At 48.2% G+C, this 22,394-nt stretch overlaps 1 protein-coding gene across 2 annotated transcripts in view; it reads left to right on the top strand.

The window, feature by feature from the left end:
- The window catches only part of LOC142313198 (EF-hand calcium-binding domain-containing protein 6-like), a 78,528-nt gene that overhangs the window by 39,443 nt on the left and 16,691 nt on the right, over positions 1-22,394 (top strand). The window contains exons 16-17 of one of the 2 annotated variants that reach the window (XM_075352180.1): positions 16,527-16,696; positions 17,784-17,940. In XM_075352180.1, the coding sequence (XP_075208295.1) occupies positions 16,527-16,696; positions 17,784-17,940 (327 nt within the window). The remainder of the gene's footprint in view (positions 1-16,526; positions 16,697-17,783; positions 17,941-22,394) is intronic. The other variant, XM_075352181.1, reaches the window with a different exon arrangement.

Below are 22,394 nucleotides of genomic sequence, written 5' to 3'. Positions count from 1 at the left end.
CCTACCTCCTTCACTATACAGTCACTATACTGTACCACCAGCTCACATTCCCCCTCCTCAGCATACTGTGCCCTCCATACTGTGCCCTCACACTGGCCACCATGCCGCCCCTTCTCTATACTGCCTACCTCCTTCACTATGCAGTCACTATACTGTACCACCAGCTCACATTCCCCCTCCTCAGCATAATGTGCCCTCACACTGGCCACCATGCTGCCCCTTCACTATACTTCTTATCCCCACCCCCCCCCCCACTACCCAGTCTCTATACTATGTCCCTCACACTTTTTTCCACCAATACTCTCCACTTACAATTGTCTTCCACCATACTGCTGCCTCACACTTTTTAATGGTGCCCCCCTGATTGCTGTGCAGGGGAACATATGCCGCATGCCCCCCAAAGGTACGCCCCTGTACAGTGTACAGGAGAATACATGACTGGTGCACAATATACTGTGATACAGACATCAGAGGTTATACAATATACACATTATTATATACCATCTGATGTGTATACACAGTGTATCACACTACTCTCTCTGTACGCTGGATGTGGTATACCATGTGCACAGATATACAATCCTCTGCACTGATCACACCTGGGCCCACAGGATGTAACATATTCTATATGTAATATGGGCCATATAGTGTAATGTGTGCTGCAGGCTCAGATGTGATCAGTGCAGGATTCTGTGTAGTGATGTCTGTGCTGGAGATCAGTGTGAGTTATTGCAGGGGAGGGATGAGGCCGATGACCCGGCACTGACAGCCCGACCTGATCTGCAGCAGTTCAGACTCCGGCGACCGGCAATAACTCACACTGATCCCGAGCAGAGTGGCCGCTGTGCTGACACTATGGAACCGGTCTGGAGTTATCAGCGGCGTCCTGCTCCCTCCTCACTGCAGTCTCCTGCCCGGCCGGCACCATGATTAATGACCTCATACTTACCGGGATCCACTGACACCTCCGGTCCTCCCACAAGCTCCTCTACGGCAGGAAGAAACAGCAGTGCGGTGACGTCATCCTGGCAGGCGCAGCCCACACAGCGTGCAGTGGGCGTGTCTGCAGCACAGTGATGGCCGGGATTGAAATACCTTAAAGGTACAGTGCAGTCTTGAACCACTGCAACATTAATAAAATGGCGGACACACAGATGGTGGTGGGGGCCCCCTCAGAGGCTCTTGTGGTGGGGGCCCCTGGGCTGAAGCCCCGTCTGCCCCGCCTATAATCCGGCCCTGTACATTTGCATCAAGCACATTGAAAAATACGCCATAATTAACCGTCCCCAGGATGACACTGGGGTAGGTAGCTAAGTCTTTCCTGATCCCAGCTCTGTTCATCTTGGCTTCTTTTAAAAACACATCAAGCAAGGGTTACTCCAAGCGGAGTCTCCCTTTTTTTCCAAAAATTGGGCCCCACACACCCACCCATTCAGTGGCAGCAGTTGTGCCCCAGTTGTACACTTCACAGCTACATTTGCATCAAGCACATTCAAAAATACGCCATTCTTATCCATCCCCAGGATGACACCGGGGTAGGTAGCAAAGTCTTTGCTGACCCATGACTTGTTCATCTTGGCTTCTTTTAAAAACAATGTAAGCAAGGGTTACTCCAAGCGGAGTCTCCCTTTTTTCCAAAAATTGGGCCCCACACACCCACCCATTCAGTGGCAGCAGTTGTGCCCCAGTTGTACACTTCACAGCTACATTTGCATCAAGCACATTCAAAAATACGCCATTCTTATCCATCCCCAGGATGACACCGGGGTAGGTAGCAAAGTCTTTCCTGATCCCAGCTCTGTTCATCTTGGCTTCTTTTAAAAACAATGTAAGCAAGGGTTACTCCAAGCGGAGTCTCCCTTTTTTTCCAAAAATTGGGCCCCACACACACCCACCCCTTCAGTGGCAGCAGTTGTGCCCTAGTTGTACACTTCACAGCTAGATTTGCATCAAGCACATTCCAAATCCACAAGCATTTACTCTCCCCAGGATGACACAGGGGTTGTAAATTCCTTCTGGATCCATGACTTGTTCATTTTGATGAACGTCAGTCTGTCCACATTGTCACTGGACAGACGCGTGCGCTTATCTGTCAGCACACACCCAGCAGCACTGAAGACACGTTCAGAGACAACGCTGGCAGCTGGACACGACAAAATCTCCAAGGCGTAAGTGGAGAGCTGTGGACATTTTTCTAGATTTGAAGCCCAAAAGGAGCAAGGCTCCATTTGCAAAGTTATGGCATCGATGTTCATTTGGAGATACTCCTGTATCATCCTCTCCAGCCGTTGACTATGTGTCAGACTTGTTGTCTCTGGTGGCCTTGCAAAGGAGGGTCTAAAAAAATTATGAAAAGATTCCATAAAATTGCTGTTACCAGCACCAGATACGGTCCTACTGGTACGTGTAGACTGTTGAAGATGACGAGACCGTCCCATGTTTGTCAAGTTACAACTGGGAGATTCCCTCCCTGCACCTGCACGGTTGTTTGGTGGAAAAGCAGATCTAAGATCGAGTAACAGCTTCTGCTGATACTCCTGCATACGTGCGTCCCTTTCTATGGCTTCTGCTGATACTCCTGCATACGTGCGTCCCTTTCTATGGCTTCTGCTGATACTCTTGCATACGTGCGTCCCTTTCTATGGCTTCTGCTAATACTCCTGCATACGTGCGTCCCTTTCTATGGCTTCTGCTGATACTCCTGCATACGTGCGTCCCTTTCTATGGCTTCTGCTGATACTCCTGCATACGTGCGTCCCTTTCTATGGCTTCTGCTGATACTCCTGCATACGTGCGTCCCTTTCTATGGCTGGAATTATGTCACAAAATTTGGACTTGTACCGGGGATCTAATAGTGTGGCAAGCCAGTAGTCATCATCACTTCTAATTTTGACAATACGAGGGTCATGTTGGAGGTAGTGCAACAAGAAGGCACTCATGTGTCTTGCGCAGCCATGTGGACCAAGTCCACGCTGTGTTTGTGGCATAGAGGTGCTAACCGTTCTTTCTTCCTCTGACATCTCCCCCCAACCTCTTTCAACTGAAATTTGACCAAGGTCTCCCTCATCTGCTGAGTCTTCCATGTCCATGGACAGTTCGTCCTCCATTTCTTCATGTCCTCCTGCACCTTCCTCAACATCTCGCCTGCTACCATGCGCCCTTGTTGATCCCTGTACCCCATGCTCCCATGCCTGGCGCCTTGGTGATGATGAACGTCTGGACCTTGGTGATGTTGTTGTGTCTTGCGCATATGAATCCTCCTGTAGCTCATCCCCTTCCTGTTGTCCCACCCCCTGACTCCGAATAGTGTTTAGCGTGTGTTCCAGCATGTAAATGACTGGAATCGTCATGCTGATAATGGCATTGTCAGCGCTAAACATATTCGTCGCCATGTCGAAACTGTGCAGAAGGGTGCATAGGTCCTTGATCTGAGACCACTCCATCAGGGTGATCTGCCCCACCCCTGCATCTCGTTGGCCCAGGCTATACGTCATGACGTATTGCACCAGGGCACGGCGGTGCTGCCACAGTCGCTGTAACATGTGGAGAGTTGAATTCCAGCGTGTCGCCACATCGCATTTCAGGCGATGAACCGGCAGGCCGAAAGACTTCTGGAGCGATGCAAGTCGCTCAGCTGCGGCGCTTGAACGGCGGAAGTGAGCAGACAGTTTTCGTGCCCTGTTCAGAAGGCCATCTAGGCCGGGATACTGTGTTAAAAATTGCTGCACGACAAGGTTCAACACGTGAGCCATACAAGGTACGTGCGTCACCTTGCCCAGGCGAAGGGCCGCACCCAGGTTTGCAGCATTGTCGCACACGGCCTTACCAGGCTGCAGGTTGAGTGGAGACAACCATTTATTAAACTCGGACCGCAGAGCTGACCACAACTCCTCAGCTGTGTGACTCTTATTCCCAAGACATGTCAAGCTAAAGACCGCCTGATGCCGTTGCGCTCTGCTGCCAGCATAGTAATGAGGGGTGCGTGATTCCTTCTGCGCAGTGAGAATGCTGGTGGCCTGACCAGGCAGGCTTGGGGCGGAGGTGGAGGACCCAGATGAGGTGGAGGATGCAGAAGCAGTGGCGGAACTTGGACAGACAGAGGATTGACACACAAGTCGTGGGGACGGCAAGACTTGTGCAGCAGACCCTTCACCATCTATCACCATAGTTACCCAGTGCCCAGTCAGCGACATGTAACGTCCCTGTCCATGCTTACTGGTCCAAGTATCGGTGGTGAAATGCACCCGTTCACACACAGAGTTTCTCAAGGAAGCGGTGATGTTGTGTGCGACATGCTGGTGTAGCGCGGGCACACCTTTCTTAGAGAAGTAGTGGCGACTAGGCATCTGGTACTGGGGCACAGCGACAGACATAAGGTCTCTAAAATCCTGTGTGTCCACTAGGCGGAAAGGCAGCATTTCGGTAGCCAACAGCTTACAGAGGGATAGAGTCAACCTCTTAGCTTTGTCATGGGTCGGAGGAAGTGGCCTTTTATTTGACCACATCTGAGGGACAGAGATCTGGCTGCTGTGTGTAGACGGTGTTGAGTAGGGTGTCCCTGGAAAAATGCAGGTTTGTGAGGAAAGTGCAGGCGGAGACATGATGTTGCCTTCATCCAACGTTGGTGCTATCGATGTCTGAGAGAGCTGTACACACTCACTTGTTTCCCCTTCCAAACCAACTGACGACCTTACAAGCAAACTGCCTGTTGCGGTTACAGTGGTGGAAGTTTTGCGTGGAAAAACAGGTGTGACAGCTGTCCCCACAGTCCTAGAAGATGAAGAGCGCGCGGATGCACTGGAAGGGGCGGGCGGTGGATGGTTCGCTCCGCTAGGCCGCATTGCAGCACGGTGAGCTTCCCACCGGGACTTATGATATTTAGTCATGTGACGATTCATGGAAGAAGTTGTCAAACTGCTGAGGTTTTGACCTCTACTAACAGAATCATGACAAATGTTACATATCACATGAGTTGGGCGATCTTTTTCGATGTGAAAAAAGGACCAGGCTAGGCAAGGCTTAGAGGCCATGCGACCTGTTGATCCACCCCGAATAATGCTCATAGGCAGAGTGGTGGCTGAGGATGCAGTTGTAGACGTGCTACCAGTGCTCCGACTCTGTCCAGGAAGGCGCAAGGTAACTTCGTCGTCGGTTGCATCCTCCTCCACCGCCTCTGTTGACCTCCTCGAGTGCCTGACTGGGGGTTGACAGTAGGTGGGATCTAGAACGTCATCATCAATTGTTGTGTTTGCACTCCCCTCCCCCTCAGACCGAGCCTCTTCTTGCCCTGACCGAATATTTAAGTTGTCATCCCAATCGGGTATCTGCGTCTCATCTTCATCAGTATGTTCCTCATTGTCTATAACCACAGGTGTTACAGTTTGTGACAAAGGGTCAACATTATGCTCAGAAACTTGGTCCTCACGGCCTGAATCAGAGTCACAAAGGTTCTGGGCATCACTGCAGACCATTTCCTGTTCTGTACTCACTGTAGATTGGGAGCAGACCTCTGATTCCCAGGCTATAGTGTGACTGAACAGCTCTGCAGACTCAGCCATCTCAGTTCCACCATACTGTGCAGGGCTGATGGAGACTTCAGAGCTGGGAGAAATCAAGTTTGATTGGGATGACAACTCAGAGGACTGGTGTTTTTTGGATGCGGTACTTGAAGTGGCTGAGAGGGCACTTGTTGGACCACTTGAGATCCATTCAAGCATTTTCCTTTTTTGCCCATCATCTACCTTTGTTCCTCTTGTTCGTGTCCGTAAAAAAGGGAGCACATCGGATTGTCCACAATAAGTAGTAGACATCTTACTTTTGCTAGTAGATGGTCTATCTGCAGCAGATGATAATGGAGCTTTGCCACCTTCCCCACTGACAAAACCTTTTTTGCCTTTTCCACCACGCCTCTTCCCCTTTCCACCAGCATCTGTCATTTTGCCACTCATGTTGATTGCGACAAGATTGTGGACTGAAAATGTGGTAGTAAAAATTGAGAGGTGGTGAAGATTGCAGTGTTGGTCTAGCTTTATTAACAGCAGAATAATAAAGAATAAATATCCCTGACAATGTAACTTAGTTATAATTAGTTGGAGTGTGCAACGCAGGCAGACGTGCTGCAAATGTCTTGGCACTAGTGGGACTAAAGCAAAGTCCAATAGCCACGTATAGGATGCCACTAGGTACACTGAGTGTTTGCTAGTATAATGGCTTAGTTATAATTAGTTGGAGTGTGCAACGCAGGCAGATGCGCTCTGCAAATGTCTTGGCACTAGTGGGACTATAGCAAAGTCCAATAGCCACGTATAGGATGCCACTAGGTACACTGAGTGTGTGCTAGTATAATGGCTTAGTTATAATTAGTTGGAGTGTGCAACGCAGGCAGATGCGTTCTGCAAATGTCTTGGCACTAGTGGGACTAAAGCAAAGTCCAATAGCCACGTATAGGATGCCACTAGGTACACTAAGTGTTTGCTAGTATAATGGCTTAGTTATAATTAGTTGGAGTGTGCAACGCAGGCAGATGCGCTCTGCAAATGTCTTGGCACTAGTGGGACTATAGCAAAGTCCAATAGCCACGTATAGGATGCCACTAGATACACTGAGTGTTTGCTAGTATAATGGCTTAGTTATAATTAGTTGGAGTGTGCAACGCAGGCAGATGCGCTCTGCAAATGTCTTGGCACTAGTGGGACTATAGCAAAGTCCAATAGCCATGTATAGGATGCCACTAGGTACACTGAGTGTGTGCTAGTATAATGGCTTAGTTATAATTAGTTGGAGTGTGCAACGCAGGCAGATGCGTTCTGCAAATGTCTTGGCACTAGTGGGACTAAAGCAAAGTCCAATAGCCACGTATAGGATGCCACTAGGTACACTAAGTGTTTGCTAGTATAATGGCTTAGTTATAATTAGTTGGAGTGTGCAACGCAGGCAGATGCGCTCTGCAAATGTCTTGGCACTAGTGGGACTATAGCAAAGTCCAATAGCCACGTATAGGATGCCACTAGGTACACTGAGTGTGTGCTAGTATAATGGCTTAGTTATAATTAGTTGGAGTGTGCAACGCAGGCAGATGCGTTCTGCAAATGTCTTGGCACTAGTGGGACTAAAGCAAAGTCCAATAGCCACGTATAGGATGCTACTAGGTACACTAAGTGTTTGCTAGTATAATGGCTTAGTTATAATTAGTTGGAGTGTGCAACGCAGGCAGATGCGCTCTGCAAATGTCTTGGCACTAGTGGGACTATAGCAAAGTCCAATAGCCACGTATAGGATGCCACTAGGTACACTGAGTGTGTGCTAGTATAATGGCTTAGTTATAATTAGTTGGAGTGTGCAACGCAGGCAGATGCGCTCTGCAAATGTCTTGGCACTAGTGGGACTATAGCAAAGTCCAATAGCCACGTATAGGATGCCACTAGGTACACTGAGTGTGTGCTAGTATAATGGCTTAGTTATAATTAGTTGGAGTGTGCAACGCAGGCAGATGCGTTCTGCAAATGTCTTGGCACTAGTGGGACTAAAGCAAAGTCCAATAGCCACGTATAGGATGCCACTAGGTACACTAAGTGTTTGCTAGTATAATGGCTTAGTTATAATTAGTTGGAGTGTGCAACGCAGGCAGATGCGCTCTGCAAATGTCTTGGCACTAGTGGGACTATAGCAAAGTCCAATAGCCACGTATAGGATGCCACTAGGTACACTGAGTGTGTGCTAGTATAATGGCTTAGTTATAATTAGTTGGAGTGTGCAACGCAGGCAGATGCGCTCTGCAAATGTCTTGGCACTAGTGGGACTATAGCAAAGTCCAATAGCCACGTATAGGATGCCACTAGGTACACTAAGTGTTTGCTAGTATAATGGCTTAGTTATAATTAGTTGGAGTGTGCAACGCAGGCAGATGCGCTCTGCAAATGTCTTGGCACTAGTGGGACTATAGCAAAGTCCAATAGCCACGTATAGGATGCCACTAGGTACACTGAGTGTGTGCTAGTATAATGGCTTAGTTATAATTAGTTGGAGTGTGCAACGCAGGCAGATGCGTTCTGCAAATGTCTTGGCACTAGTGGGACTATAGCAAAGTCCAATAGCCACGTATAGGATGCCACTAGGTACACTGAGTGTGTGCTAGTATAATGGCTTAGTTATAATTAGTTGGAGTGTGCAACGCAGGCAGATGCGCTCTGCAAATGTCTTGGCACTAGTGGGACTATAGCAAAGTCCAATAGCCACGTATAGGATGCCACTAGGTACACTGAGTGTGTGCTAGTATAATGGCTTAGTTATAATTAGTTGGAGTGTGCAACGCAGGCAGATGCGTTCTGCAAATGTCTTGGCACTAGTGGGACTAAAGCAAAGTCCAATAGCCACGTATAGGATGCCACTAGGTACACTGAGTGTGTGCTAGTATAATGGCTTAGTTATAATTAGTTGGAGTGTGCAACGCAGGCAGATGCGCTCTGCAAATGTCTTGGCACTAGTGGGACTATAGCAAAGTCCAATAGCCACGTATAGGATGCCACTAGGTACACTAAGTGTTTGCTAGTATAATGGCTTAGTTATAATTAGTTGGAGTGTGCAACGCAGGCAGATGCGCTCTGCAAATGTCTTGGCACTAGTGGGACTATAGCAAAGTCCAATAGCCACGTATAGGATGCCACTAGGTACACTGAGTGTGTGCTAGTATAATGGCTTAGTTATAATTAGTTGGAGTGTGCAACGCAGGCAGATGCGCTCTGCAAATGTCTTGGCACTAGTGGGACTATAGCAAAGTCCAATAGCCACGTATAGGATGCCACTAGGTACACTGAGTGTGTGCTAGTATAATGGCTTAGTTATAATTAGTTGGAGTGTGCAACGCAGGCAGATGCGTTCTGCAAATGTCTTGGCACTAGTGGGACTAAAGCAAAGTCCAATAGCCACGTATAGGATGCCACTAGGTACACTAAGTGTTTGCTAGTATAATGGCTTAGTTATAATTAGTTGGAGTGTGCAACGCAGGCAGATGCGCTCTGCAAATGTCTTGGCACTAGTGGGACTATAGCAAAGTCCAATAGCCACGTATAGGATGCCACTAGGTACACTGAGTGTGTGCTAGTATAATGGCTTAGTTATAATTAGTTGGAGTGTGCAACGCAGGCAGATGCGTTCTGCAAATGTCTTGGCACTAGTGGGACTAAAGCAAAGTCCAATAGCCACGTATAGGATGCCACTAGGTACACTAAGTGTTTGCTAGTATAATGGCTTAGTTATAATTAGTTGGAGTGTGCAACGCAGGCAGATGCGCTCTGCAAATGTCTTGGCACTAGTGGGACTATAGCAAAGTCCAATAGCCACGTATAGGATGCCACTAGGTACACTGAGTGTGTGCTAGTATAATGGCTTAGTTATAATTAGTTGGAGTGTGCAACGCAGGCAGATGCGCTCTGCAAATGTCTTGGCACTAGTGGGACTATAGCAAAGTCCAATAGCCACGTATAGGATGCCACTAGGTACACTGAGTGTGTGCTAGTATAATGGCTTAGTTATAATTAGTTGGAGTGTGCAACGCAGGCAGATGCGTTCTGCAAATGTCTTGGCACTAGTGGGACTAAAGCAAAGTCCAATAGCCACGTATAGGATGCCACTAGGTACACTAAGTGTTTGCTAGTATAATGGCTTAGTTATAATTAGTTGGAGTGTGCAACGCAGGCAGATGCGCTCTGCAAATGTCTTGGCACTAGTGGGACTATAGCAAAGTCCAATAGCCACGTATAGGATGCCACTAGGTACACTAAGTGTTTGCTAGTATAATGGCTTAGTTATAATTAGTTGGAGTGTGCAACGCAGGCAGATGCGCTCTGCAAATGTCTTGGCACTAGTGGGACTATAGCAAAGTCCAATAGCCACGTATAGGATGCCACTAGGTACACTGAGTGTGTGCTAGTATAATGGCTTAGTTATAATTAGTTGGAGTGTGCAACGCAGGCAGATGCGTTCTGCAAATGTCTTGGCACTAGTGGGACTATAGCAAAGTCCAATAGCCACGTATAGGATGCCACTAGGTACACTAAGTGTTTGCTAGTATAATGGCTTAGTTATAATTAGTTGGAGTGTGCAACGCAGGCAGATGCGCTCTGCAAATGTCTTGGCACTAGTGGGACTATAGCAAAGTCCAATAGCCACGTATAGGATGCCACTAGGTACACTGAGTGTGTGCTAGTATAATGGCTTAGTTATAATTAGTTGGAGTGTGCAACGCAGGCAGATGCGTTCTGCAAATGTCTTGGCACTAGTGGGACTATAGCAAAGTCCAATAGCCACGTATAGGATGCCACTAGGTACACTGAGTGTGTGCTAGTATAATGGCTTAGTTATAATTAGTTGGAGTGTGCAACGCAGGCAGATGCGCTCTGCAAATGTCTTGGCACTAGTGGGACTATAGCAAAGTCCAATAGCCACGTATAGGATGCCACTAGGTACACTGAGTGTGTGCTAGTATAATGGCTTAGTTATAATTAGTTGGAGTGTGCAACGCAGGCAGATGCGTTCTGCAAATGTCTTGGCACTAGTGGGACTAAAGCAAAGTCCAATAGCCACGTATAGGATGCCACTAGGTACACTGAGTGTGTGCTAGTATAATGGCTTAGTTATAATTAGTTGGAGTGTGCAACGCAGGCAGATGCGCTCTGCAAATGTCTTGGCACTAGTGGGACTAAAGCAAAGTCCAATAGCCACGTATAGGATGCCACTAGGTACACTGAGTGTGTGCTAGTATAATGGCTTAGTTATAATTAGTTGGAGTGTGCAACGCAGGCAGATGCGTTCTGCAAATGTCTTGGCACTAGTGGGACTAAAGCAAAGTCCAATAGCCACGTATAGGATGCCACTAGGTACACTAAGTGTTTGCTAGTATAATGGCTTAGTTATAATTAGTTGGAGTGTGCAACGCAGGCAGAGGCGCTCTGCAAATGTCTTGGCACTAGTGGGACTATAGCAAAGTCCAATAGCCACGTTTAGGATGCCACTAGGTACACTGAGTGTGTGCTAGTATAATGGCTTAGTTATAATTAGTTGGAGTGTGCAACGCAGGCAGATGCGTTCTGCAAATGTCTTGGCACTAGTGGGACTAAAGCAAAGTCCAATAGCCACGTATAGGATGCCACTAGGTACACTAAGTGTTTGCTAGTATAATGGCTTAGTTATAATTAGTTGGAGTGTGCAACGCAGGCAGATGCGTTCTGCAAATGTCTTGGCACTAGTGGGACTAAAGCAAAGTCCAATAGCCACGTATAGGATGCCACTAGGTACACTAAGTGTTTGCTAGTATAATGGCTTAGTTATAATTAGTTGGAGTGTGCAACGCAGGCAGATGCGCTCTGCAAATGTCTTGGCACTAGTGGGACTAAAGCAAAGTCCAATAGCCACGTATAGGATGCCACTAGGTACACTAAGTGTTTGCTAGTATAATGGCTTAGTTATAATTAGTTGGAGTGTGCAACGCAGGCAGATGCGCTCTGCAAATGTCTTTGCACTAGTGGGACTATAGCAAAGTCCAATAGCCACGTATAGGATGCCACTAGGTACACTGAGTGTGTGCTAGTATAATGGCTTCGTTATAATTAGTTGGAGTGTGCAACGCAGGCAGATGCGCTCTGCAAATGTCTTTGCACTAGTGGGATTATAGCAAAGTACAATAGCCACGTTTAGGATGCCACTAGGTACACTGAGTGTTTGCTAGTATAATGGCTTAGTTATGAGTTGGAGTGTGCAGAGGACAGGAGGGTACAGTGGCAGGATTGTGGTGCTCTGGGTAGAGGAATGGAAGCCTGCCTTTCTATTCCCTCCTAATGGTGAAATGCAGGGAGGAAATCCCTGACCTGGGCTGCACAGACGCTGGCGCTGTTTTCAGGACCTGTCACCTTAACTCTGACCCTGCCGGTTTGAGCCCTTAAAAGGACTGCTATAAAGTGCTCTCCCTAAGCTGTCCAGCGCTGTGTATGCAGCGCATACAGCTGTATCGGCTATAGGACTCAGGATGACGGAGCTGCGACAGTGATGTCTGACACCCAAGACGCAGAAGGCAGATAATGGCGTCCGTGAAGAAAATGTCCGGTTTTATAATGCAGGGACATGTGACATGCAGATCCTATCACACATGCCGTTGCTTCTCTGGCTCAAAGTCCACTTAGCTGTGTGTGTGTCTGTGATTGGCTGACATGCTGGCCCGCCCCACAAGACGCGCGCGCTTAGGGAAGGAAGACAAGAAAAAAAAAAAAAAAAATGGCGATCGCCATTATAGAAACAGCAGTGATCTGAAGGCGCTGTTCACGCACACTATACACTGAAATGTGATAATAGTTTGATTCACAGAGTGACTTACACTATTACAGCAGAAACCAAGCTAGGATTTAGCTGTTTTTTGGCTGCTAGAACCGTTCTCGAACGTTTCTAGAACTATCGAGCTTTTGCAAAAAGCTCGAGTTCTAGTTCGATCTAGAACATGCCCCAAAATCACTCGAGCCTAGAACTGGAGAACCACGAACCACGAACCGCGCTCAACTCTAGTCTCAAGGAGATTTCCTAGCATCAATAGATATCAGGATGCTTATCTCCACGTGCCGATTGCTCCAGAGCACCAGCGTTTGCTACGTTTCGTTATTGAAGACGAGCATCTTCAGTGCGTAGCCCTGCCCTTCGGTCTGGCGACAGCCCTACGGGTTTTCACCAAGTTCAGGGCAGCAGTGGGAGCAGTCCTGCACTCTCAGGGTCACTCTGTGATCCTTACTGGGACGATCCACTTGTCAAGGCACCCTCTCAAGAGGCATGCCAACACAGCCTGAACGGGTTGCTGGAGACTCTCCAGAGTTTCGGGTGGATCATCAACTTTTCAAGGTTACATCGGGCACCGACCCAATCGCTGACATATCTGGGCATGGAGTTTCACACTCCCTCAGCGATAGTGAAGCTTCCGCTGGACAAGCAGCGTTCACTACAGACGGGGGTGCAGTCTCTCCTTCAAGGCCAGTCACACCCCTTAAGACGCCTCATGCAGAGGCAGTCACTTTCGCGCAGTTTCATCTGCGTCCACTTCAATGGGACATGCTTTGCCAATGGGTTGGGGAGTCGACGTCCCTAGACAGGAACGTTTCCCTTCTCAGACGGTCAAGGACTCTCTTCAGAGGAGTCCATCCTTCAGATCAATGTTCTGGAAATCTGGGCAGTGTATCTTGCCCTGCAAGCCTTCCAGCAGTGGCTGGAAGGAAAACAGATCCGAATTCAGTCGGACAATTCCACAGCGGTGGCAGACATCGCCCACCAAGGCGGAACACGCATCGCCAAGCCTACCAGGCAATCCGGCGGATTCTGACGTGGGTGGGGGACAGAGCATCCACCATATCCGCAGTTCACATCCCGGGCGTAGAAAATTGGGAAGCAGACTTCCTCAGTCGCCTGGGCATGGACGCAGGGGAATGGCCTCTGCACCCAGAATGGTGTCAGGAAATCTGTAACAGCTGGGGGATGCCGGACGTCGACCTAATGGCGTCTCGGCACAACAACAAGGTCCCGATTTTCATGGCGCGGTCTCACGAGCAAAGAGCTCTGGCGGCAGGCGCCCTAGTTCAGGATTGGTCGCAGTTCCAGCTACCCTATGTGTTTCCACCTCTGGCACTGTTGCCCAGAGTGCTACGCAAGCTCAGCTCCGCTTGCCGCCGCGCCATCCTCGTCGTCCCAGACTGGCCGAGGAGGTCGTGGTTCCCGGATCTGTGGCATCTCACGGTCGGCCAACCGTGGGCACTCTCAGACCGGCCAGACTTACTGTCCCAAGGGCCGTTTTTTCCACTGAATTCTACGGCCCTGATCCTGACCGTATGGCCATCGAGTCCGAGATCCTAGCGTCTTCAGGATTATCTCAAGACGTCATTGCCACCATGAGACGGGCTAGGAAGCCGACGTCTGCCAAGATCTACCACAAGACGTGGAAGTTATTCTTATCTTGGTGCTCTGCTTCGGGAGTGTCTCCCTGGCCATTTGCATTGTCTCCTTTTTCCTCCCTTCCTGCATCTGGATTGGGAAAAGGTTTGTCGCTCGGCTCCCTTAAAGGACAAGTCGCAGTGCTGTCGGTATTCTTTCAGAAGCGCCTAGTACGACTTCCTCAGGTACGCACGTTCCTGCAGGGGGGTTATCACATTGTCCCTCCGTACAAGAGGCCGTTAGACCCATGGGATCTGCACAGGGTATTAATTGCTCTCCAGGAGCCGCCCTTCGAGCCTCTGAGGGATGTTTTCACTTTCTCGACTTTCACAGAAAGTGGCCTTTCTGGTAGCGGTCACGTCTCTTCGGAGAGTGTCCGAACTAGCAGCGCGGTCATCCAAAGCTCCCTTCCTGGTGTTCACCAAGATAAGGTAGTGCTGCGTCCGATCCCAGAGTTTCTCCCTAAGGTGGTATCCCCTTTTTATCACAATCAGGATATCTCCTTACCTTCCTTTTATCCATTTCATCAATATGTAATGGCTTTGCATTGTTGGATCTGGTGTAGAGCACCCAGAATCTACATTCCCGCACGGCGCCCCTGCGCCGCTCGGATGCACTCTTTGTCCTTGTCACTGGTCAGCGCAAGGGATCGCAGGCTGCAAAACCCACCCTGGCTCGATGGATCAAGGAACCAATTCTTGAAGCCTACCGTTCTGCGGGGCTTCCGGTTCCATCAGGGCTGAAGGCCCATTCTACCAGAGCCGTGGGTGCGTCCTGGGCATTACGACACCAGGCTACGGCTCAACAGGTGTGCCAGGCAGCTACCTGGTCGAGTCTGCACACTTTCACCAAACATTATCAGGTGCATACCTATGCTTCGGCGGACGCCAGTCTAGGTAGAAGAGTCCTGCAGGCGGCAGTTGCCTCCCCGTAGGGGAGGGCTGTCTTTGCAGCTCTAACATGAGGTATTTCTTTACCCACCCAGGGACAGCTTTTGGACGTCCCAATCGTCTGGGTCTCCCAATGGAGCGCCGAAGAAGAAGGGAATTTTGTTACTTACCGTAAATTCCTTTTCTTCTAGCTCCTATTGGGAGACCCAGCACCCGCCCTGTTGTCCTTCGGGATTTTTGGTTGTTTTTCGGGTACACATGTTGTTCATGTTGAATGGTTTTCAGTTCTCCGATTTTACTTCGGAGTGAATTTGTTTAAACCAGTTATTGGCTTTCCTCCTTCTTGCTTTTGCACTAAAACTGGTGAGCCAGTGATCCCACTGGGGGTGTATAGCCAGAAGGGGAGGGGCCTTACACTTTTTAGTGTAATGCTTTGTGTGGCCTCCGGAGGCAGTACTATACACCCAATCGTCTGGGTCTCCCAATAGGAGCTAGAAGAAAAGGAATTTACGGTAAGTAACAAAATTCCCTTCTTTACGGAGTTTTGGACGCTGAATTTTTCGAGATTGTTTCCACAATTGTAACAGCCCCTCAGCTGTGAGAAGTACTGGGTCTGCACAGGTTTATATGTGAAGTAGAATATTCCCATTCATTGACAGCAAACAGATAATGGTGGATGAATGAAGCACAAAAGTATATGAGAAAGTTCCCAAAGTTCTTAAGAATCTTCTGTAAATATTGGTATAAATGTGATACATTGTAACGATGAGTCTGTTGGGGACGGTTTATCGGACTCCGAGTCTTGGGCTCGATAAGCTGTACATTAGTGTTTGTGCTGAGAGGCCGAGGCGCTGCCCCCATTTACAATACAATGTGTCTGCTCCGAGCTGCAAAAAGGAGGACACCGAGCGGACAATGGCCGCAGTGTTAAGAAAGACATGGACGAATCAGATAATGGATCCGCCGCTCCAAGGGGGGGACGCTCCGATTCTAATCATTAGAAAGCTTTTATTCTGCAGAGCGGGGTCAAGGTGGAATCTATAACGAGAAACCGGAGAAGACGGCACGGACGGGACTGTTAAATAATGAGCCCTGAGACGGCGCGGAGCGGGGGAGGGGCGCGGACCGATCTTATACTCCGATCTGTAAATCACGCAGCGCTAGGACGGATTCACACTATGTCACGTTTTGTCCACCGCTGTATTTTTCTAAAGACATAGTGAAAAACTTAGTAAAAAATCTTAATTTGCAACAGTTTTATGTGACAAGCACAAAGATATTTAGCGCAAATAACCCTTGTGCCAGATTTGTGACATTTTGATAGCTGAGAACTGGCGCAGAGCTATTCTGACATTTGTTTTACAATTCCTTACTATTACAAAAAACCGTCCCACAACACAAAAACAGATGAAAAAGTAGAAAATATACTTCAAAATTAACGCAAAAGAAGCCTTAAAACTGGAAAAATGAGACAAAAAATAGACACAAAAGCAATAATGAATTAAGACCAACGTTTATTGGAGACATGCAGAACTTTATACAATGGTGTAATGTAAACTGTTCAGCAGCCCGTTAATGATTAGTTATGTGGAGAGGACGGCAGCAGAGCACGTCCCCGGAGGCGGGCTGTCCATCTCCCGGATCACCTCCTCTCATGCGGCCATGTTACTTTTCATCCAGGTGAAGCTTCTTCTTGACGACCTTTGGGTCCAATTCAAAGAGTTGGATTCCCAGAATTCTGGATACGTCACTAGAGAAGAATTTCTTGATAAGATCCAAGATCTGAGTCCAGACCTGACCAAACACCAGTGCGACACCATCATGGCCAAGTTTAGTGAGGGGCAGAACAGGTACGAACGTAGTATATGCCGACATACAGCCCTAAGGAAGGGCTGATCCATCCGACGCAAGTCTATATAATCAATGATGTCATCATCGGGGGGCGGGACTGTATACAAGGGGTGTGGTCTCATGTCTAATCACGTCATTATATCAGTGACGTTATCACGGGGGGCGGGGCTGTATATAAAGGGTATGGTCTCATGTCTAGCCACTTCATTATATCAGTTATCTCATTACCAGTGGCGGGGCTGTATATAAGGGGTGCGGTCTCATGTCTGACCACGTCATATCAGTGATGTCATCATCAGGGGGCGGGACTGTATATAAGGGGTGTGGTATCATGTCTGATGAGTGATGTCATTATATCAGTGATGTCATCACCGTGGGGCAGAGCTGTGTATAAGGGGTGTGGTCTCATGTCTGATCACATGTCACTATATCAGTGATGTCATCACCGTGGGGCAGAGCTGTATATAAGGGGTGTGGTCTCATGTCTGATCACATGTCACTATATCAGTGATGTCATCACCGTGGGGCAGAGCTGTATATAAGGGGTGTGGTCTCATGTCTGATCACATGTCATTATATCAGTGATGTCATCACCGTGGGGTAGAGCTGTATATAAGGGGTGTGGTCTCATGTCTGATCACATGTCACTATATCAGTGATGTCATCACCGTGGGGCAGAGCTGTATATAAGGGGTGTGGTCTCATGTCTGATCACATGTCACTATATCAGTGATGTCATCACCGTGGGGCAGAGCTGTATACAAGGGGTGTGGTCTCATGTCTGATCACCTGTCATTATATCAGTGATGTCATCACCAGGGGGCAGGGCTGTATATAAGGGGTGTGGTCTCATGTCTAATGACATGTCATTATATCAGTGATGTCATCACCGTGGGGCAGAGCTGTATATAAGGGGTGTGGTCTCATGTCTGATCACCTGTCAATTTAACAGTGATGTCATCACCGGGGGGGGCTGTATATATGGGCTGTGGTCTTGTGTCTCATAAGGAGCGATCAGGACAATAAATGGGTTTAGATTTGGCCGTTTTACCTGTTAGATTCTTTGTGATTTTTTTTTTCTTGCAGAGTTTCCTATGTGAAGTTTCTTCAGCCTTATCAGACCGGAAGGAACATGAATACACAAAGTGGAAGAAAAACAATGAAGACCGAAGAAAAGGCGCCATCACCCAAACAGCCCCTAGACTGCGGCCTTAACGCCATCACAACCAAACTGCGGCAGAAGGTACCGGAAACATTCACCAAAACTAAGATGCTGGAGAATGTCCAAATCATTGCTAATCACTATTAGCGCCGAATATTTATTTGGAGCTGATTATTTCTCAATTTCTTTAATTATATTTCCAAACAAGCCTTTTGTCTTAGGCGAATATCTCTGTGTGCAGGATTTTTGGTGTAACTACTAGAGATGCATGAATCTGCAGATGATCGGGTTCGGCAGCTCCGTCTGGAATGTACAAAAAAAATTCTGGTTCCGGACCAAACTTGAACCTGAACTTGACCCCAGATGCAGAACCCCAAACAAGTGTACAGGGACCCAAACCTAAGTGTTATACAATAGAGTTAGTAAAGGTTAAGGGGTTGCAAAAGGAAGCAAAATGGGGATTAAAGCAGGACTGTTATATTTACCGAGTTTCTCCACGGCTGTCACACTGCTTCCGGGTCCACTCATGAAATCTCATGCATATTCACTGCTTCCCCCGCCCACCCTCTGGGACAGCATTTGTGATTGGTTGCAGTTAAACTGCTGGCATCTGTGATTGGTTGCCCTCACACTAGCTATCTAGGGCCCAGTAGTGGAGTGTAAAAATAAATGAATAAATGGGAAAAATGGTATAGGGTCCACCATATTTTGATACCCAGCACAGCTAAAGCATACGGCTACAGGCTGCAACCCCTAGCTGTGCGCGTTATCTTGGCTGTGTATCAAAATAAGAGGGTCCCAATGCGGATTTAAAAAAAATAAATAAATAATTTAAAAAGCATTTTGCTGTACCGCCCAATTTTGAAACCCAGCCAAGATAAAACAGACAGCTAGGGGCTGGTATTCTGAAGAGTTGGAGGTCTATGGTTATTGGGGTTAATTACAGCTGTGCTTTGTCAATAAATCACAGCCGTCATCATGCTCGAGATTACTAACGGGTAGGGGTCTATGTGACCCCCATTACTAATCGTTTATGTAAAAAGAAATAACACAAAACACAGAGAAAATCCTTTATTTAAAAAAAGAAACACCCTCTTTCTCCAATTTATTAACTCCCAAAACACTGGCTAACAATATAACAAAACAGGAAGAATTCCAAAGAATAAGTTAACAAATAAAAATTCCTAAAATATACAATTTATTAGATATGCATTAAAAACACAGTAAGTGGGTGCACCTAATGAACAACTCTCCATAAAAGGTACTCATGCAGAAAATAACAGGCACGGGGAGTAGGTGAAAAACAATGATATAAGATACAATGAACACCTGCCCTAATACTTCCTCTAAGAGCTGACCCTACCTGACCGCAGAGGCTGGCACCCTAGATAACGCAAATGGCGCCCCCGCTCACCGCCGACTCACCCTCCGAATCCATAAGCTAAGGGCTGCTGTTACCAAATTATCCACAAGCAACAAGCTTGATGAAGCCAGGTAAAATAACCATACTACCAAAAACAATGATAGCAGTTGATATATCCACTAAAAATGATGCCATACTGAGGGATAGAAAAAATAGCTCCAATAAGCGTTAACTGTTAGATGTATAAAAAAAACTCTGAGTGTCATATAAATATGATACAGGTCAAGCAGGTACAAAATAGAAAAGAAAAAATAGGAGTTTCCTTTAGAAGTTATCCAAAAAGCGGCCTCAACGCATTTCGCCTGCATTTCAGGTTCATCAAGAGGCCTGAGTGAAGTATTGATGTCCTTAGATGAAGTGGATACTCAATTCATCTTAGGAGGCCTCTGGATGAGTGAAGTATAGATGAGTGCCATTGGATATCCTTTTGTAGTTAGGTTGATTTTTCAGTTGGCGCCTGTTCACATTTGTGGAAGGTGCTGGTCAGTTTTCTGGTGGTTCCCATGGTACCCCAGCTGTGACCTCAGGTGAACTGACCTGAGGTGAACTCATTGAACTCAGTGAGCTCACCACAAGTGAAGTCATTGAACTCAATGCCGTATTACCGGATTAGGCGATGTGCTGCACTAAATACTCAACTAAATGTCTGCAACTAAATACTCAACGTGCGCACATAGACTGATCCGGTAATTTGTCATCGAGTTCAATCTCTTCACCTGAGGTCACAGCTGGGGTTCCCATGGTACCCCAGCTGTGACCTCAGGTAAACTGATCTGTGGTGAACTTATTGAACTTAGTGGTCTCATCTCAGTTGAAGTCATTGAATGCAATGCCAAATTAACGGAATAGTTATGGGCAAATGTTGAGTATTTGGTTGCAGACATTTATCCACCAAATCTGCATCTCATGGCAAAAAAACCCACCAAAAACTATGTGTTTCTGATGTGGTTTCAGTGTGTTTTTCTTCGGCGCTCCATTGGGAGACCCAGACGATTGGGTGTATAGCTACTGCCTCCGGAGGCCACACAAAGCATTACACTAAAAAGTGTAAGGCCCCTCCCCTTCTGGCTATACACCCCCAGTGGGATCACTGGCTCACCAGTTTTCTGCTTTGTGCGAAGGAGGTCAGACATCCACGCATAGCTCCACTGTTTAGTCAGCAGCAGCTGCTGACTATGTCGGATGGAAGAAAAGTGGGCCCATATGGGGTCCCCAGCATGCTCCCTTCTCACCCCACTTGCGGTTTGTAAGGTTGAGGTACCCATTGCGGGTACGGAGGCTGGAGCCCACATGCTGTTTTCCTTCCCCATCCCCCCTCAGGGCTCTGGGTGAAGTGGGATCTTACAGGTCTCCAGGCACTGAGACCGGGCTCCATCCACAGACCCAGAGAACCTGCTGGATATGGAGCTGAGTATCGTCAGGGACAGGCCCTGCTACATTAAGGTACTCTATGTCCCCGGGCAAGCGCGCACACACACACCAGCATTGCTGGGAGTGTTAGTGCGCCGGGGGCAACAGCGCAGAGCGCTCGTGCTATTAGTCACTACAGCTTTGCTGAGTGACTTTATGTATTGGGAACTGCCGCGCCGGCCGTTGCTGGGTGTTTTTTACACTGTGGCGCGGCTGGGACTTGTGGTGCGCCGGGGACTTCCGCGCTGGCCGTGCACATGGACGGCCGCGCTTATTACTCGAGTCCCCGGCTTTGCGGCCTAGTTTTCGTTTCGTTCCCGCCTCCAGCCCTGCCAGTCAGGGGAGAGGCGGGACACTGTACAGACAGTCAGCGCCGAGGGCTGGAGTCTGCTTTGCATTCTCCAGCCCCCTTCACTGGACACAGTGGGACGCCAGTTTCCCGCTCTTGTCTGGGGCACGCCCACGGCCCGCCCCTCGTCACACGAGCTGGAGAAGGACGCCGGCAGCCATTCCTGCACGCAGTCCGAGCTGGGGAACGGAGACATGCTCTGGGCAACCAACACAGGGCTCTGGCGACCACACACCCGCGTTATAGGCGGGCGGTAAGCAGCACCTGAAGTGCTGACCCCACTACCTACCGAAGTGTCCATTTGTATTTTATGCCTGTATGCTATACACTGCACTGTAGGTCGCTATCTTTGGCTATATGACCTTCTAGATGGCGAGATAACAGCAGCAAAAACGCAAGGGTGCCAAGGCACAGGTTTTCTAGGCTGCTTGTAGTGCATGGCTGAAGTGTTCATTTGTACTTATGCTTGTATGCTATACATTGCACTGTACGGTCGCTACTCTGGGCTATATTCTCCTAGAGGGCTGGACAACTGCAGCAAAAAAGCATGGGTGCCAAGGCACAGGCTTTATAGGCTGCTTGTACTGCATGTGCTGAAGTGTTCATTTGTATATATGCTTGTATGCTATACATTGCACTGTACGGTCGCTACTCTGGGCTATATTCTCCTAGATGGCTGGACAACAGCAGCAAAAAAGCAAGGGTGCCAAGGCACAGGCTTTCTATGCTGCTTGTATTGCATGTGCTGAAGTGTTTATGCTTGTATGTTGTACATTGCATAGATGGCTAGAATACAGCAGCAAAAAAGCAACACAGGCTTTCTATGCTGCTTTTCCTGCAGATACTGTTCCACCGGCAGGTTTCACTGACCCCCATTGTGGGCAATGCTCCCCTGTAGCACTTGGTCAGCCGGGGTCTCTACTAGAAGTGGCCAAAGAAACCACCTGTGAACCCTGTCCAGGGACAGGGACGGAGATTGTCATGGGATGGAGACTTTGCACTCCAGACAGGCCATGGGCAATCTTGATTAATGCTCCCTGGCCACCCTCATTTGGAACGTACTCAGTACTCCGGGGGGGTCCCAGGCATTCCAGGGTGAAGGCTCTGACACGGACGGCAGTCCCAGACAGCCTAAGCTAGCTCGCTGGGTACGACACTAGGCTTCATCACTGGTCAAGGTCCCAGCAGGACGACTCTCTGTATGATGAGGCAGACGTAGCTGATCAGGGCTTTGGTCCTGACACCGCTCTCAATCCGGATACACCGGATGGTGACGCCATAGTGAATGATCTTATAGCGTCCATCAATGGAATGTTGGATATTTCTCCCTCAGCCCCCCCAGTGGAGGAGTCA

Source organism: Anomaloglossus baeobatrachus, chromosome 5, assembly GCF_048569485.1.
Source record: "Anomaloglossus baeobatrachus isolate aAnoBae1 chromosome 5, aAnoBae1.hap1, whole genome shotgun sequence".
Lineage (NCBI taxonomy): Eukaryota > Metazoa > Chordata > Amphibia > Anura > Aromobatidae > Anomaloglossus > Anomaloglossus baeobatrachus.
The sequence above is the reverse complement of the archived record's forward strand: the minus strand, read 5'-3'. Positions and strand labels throughout refer to the sequence as shown.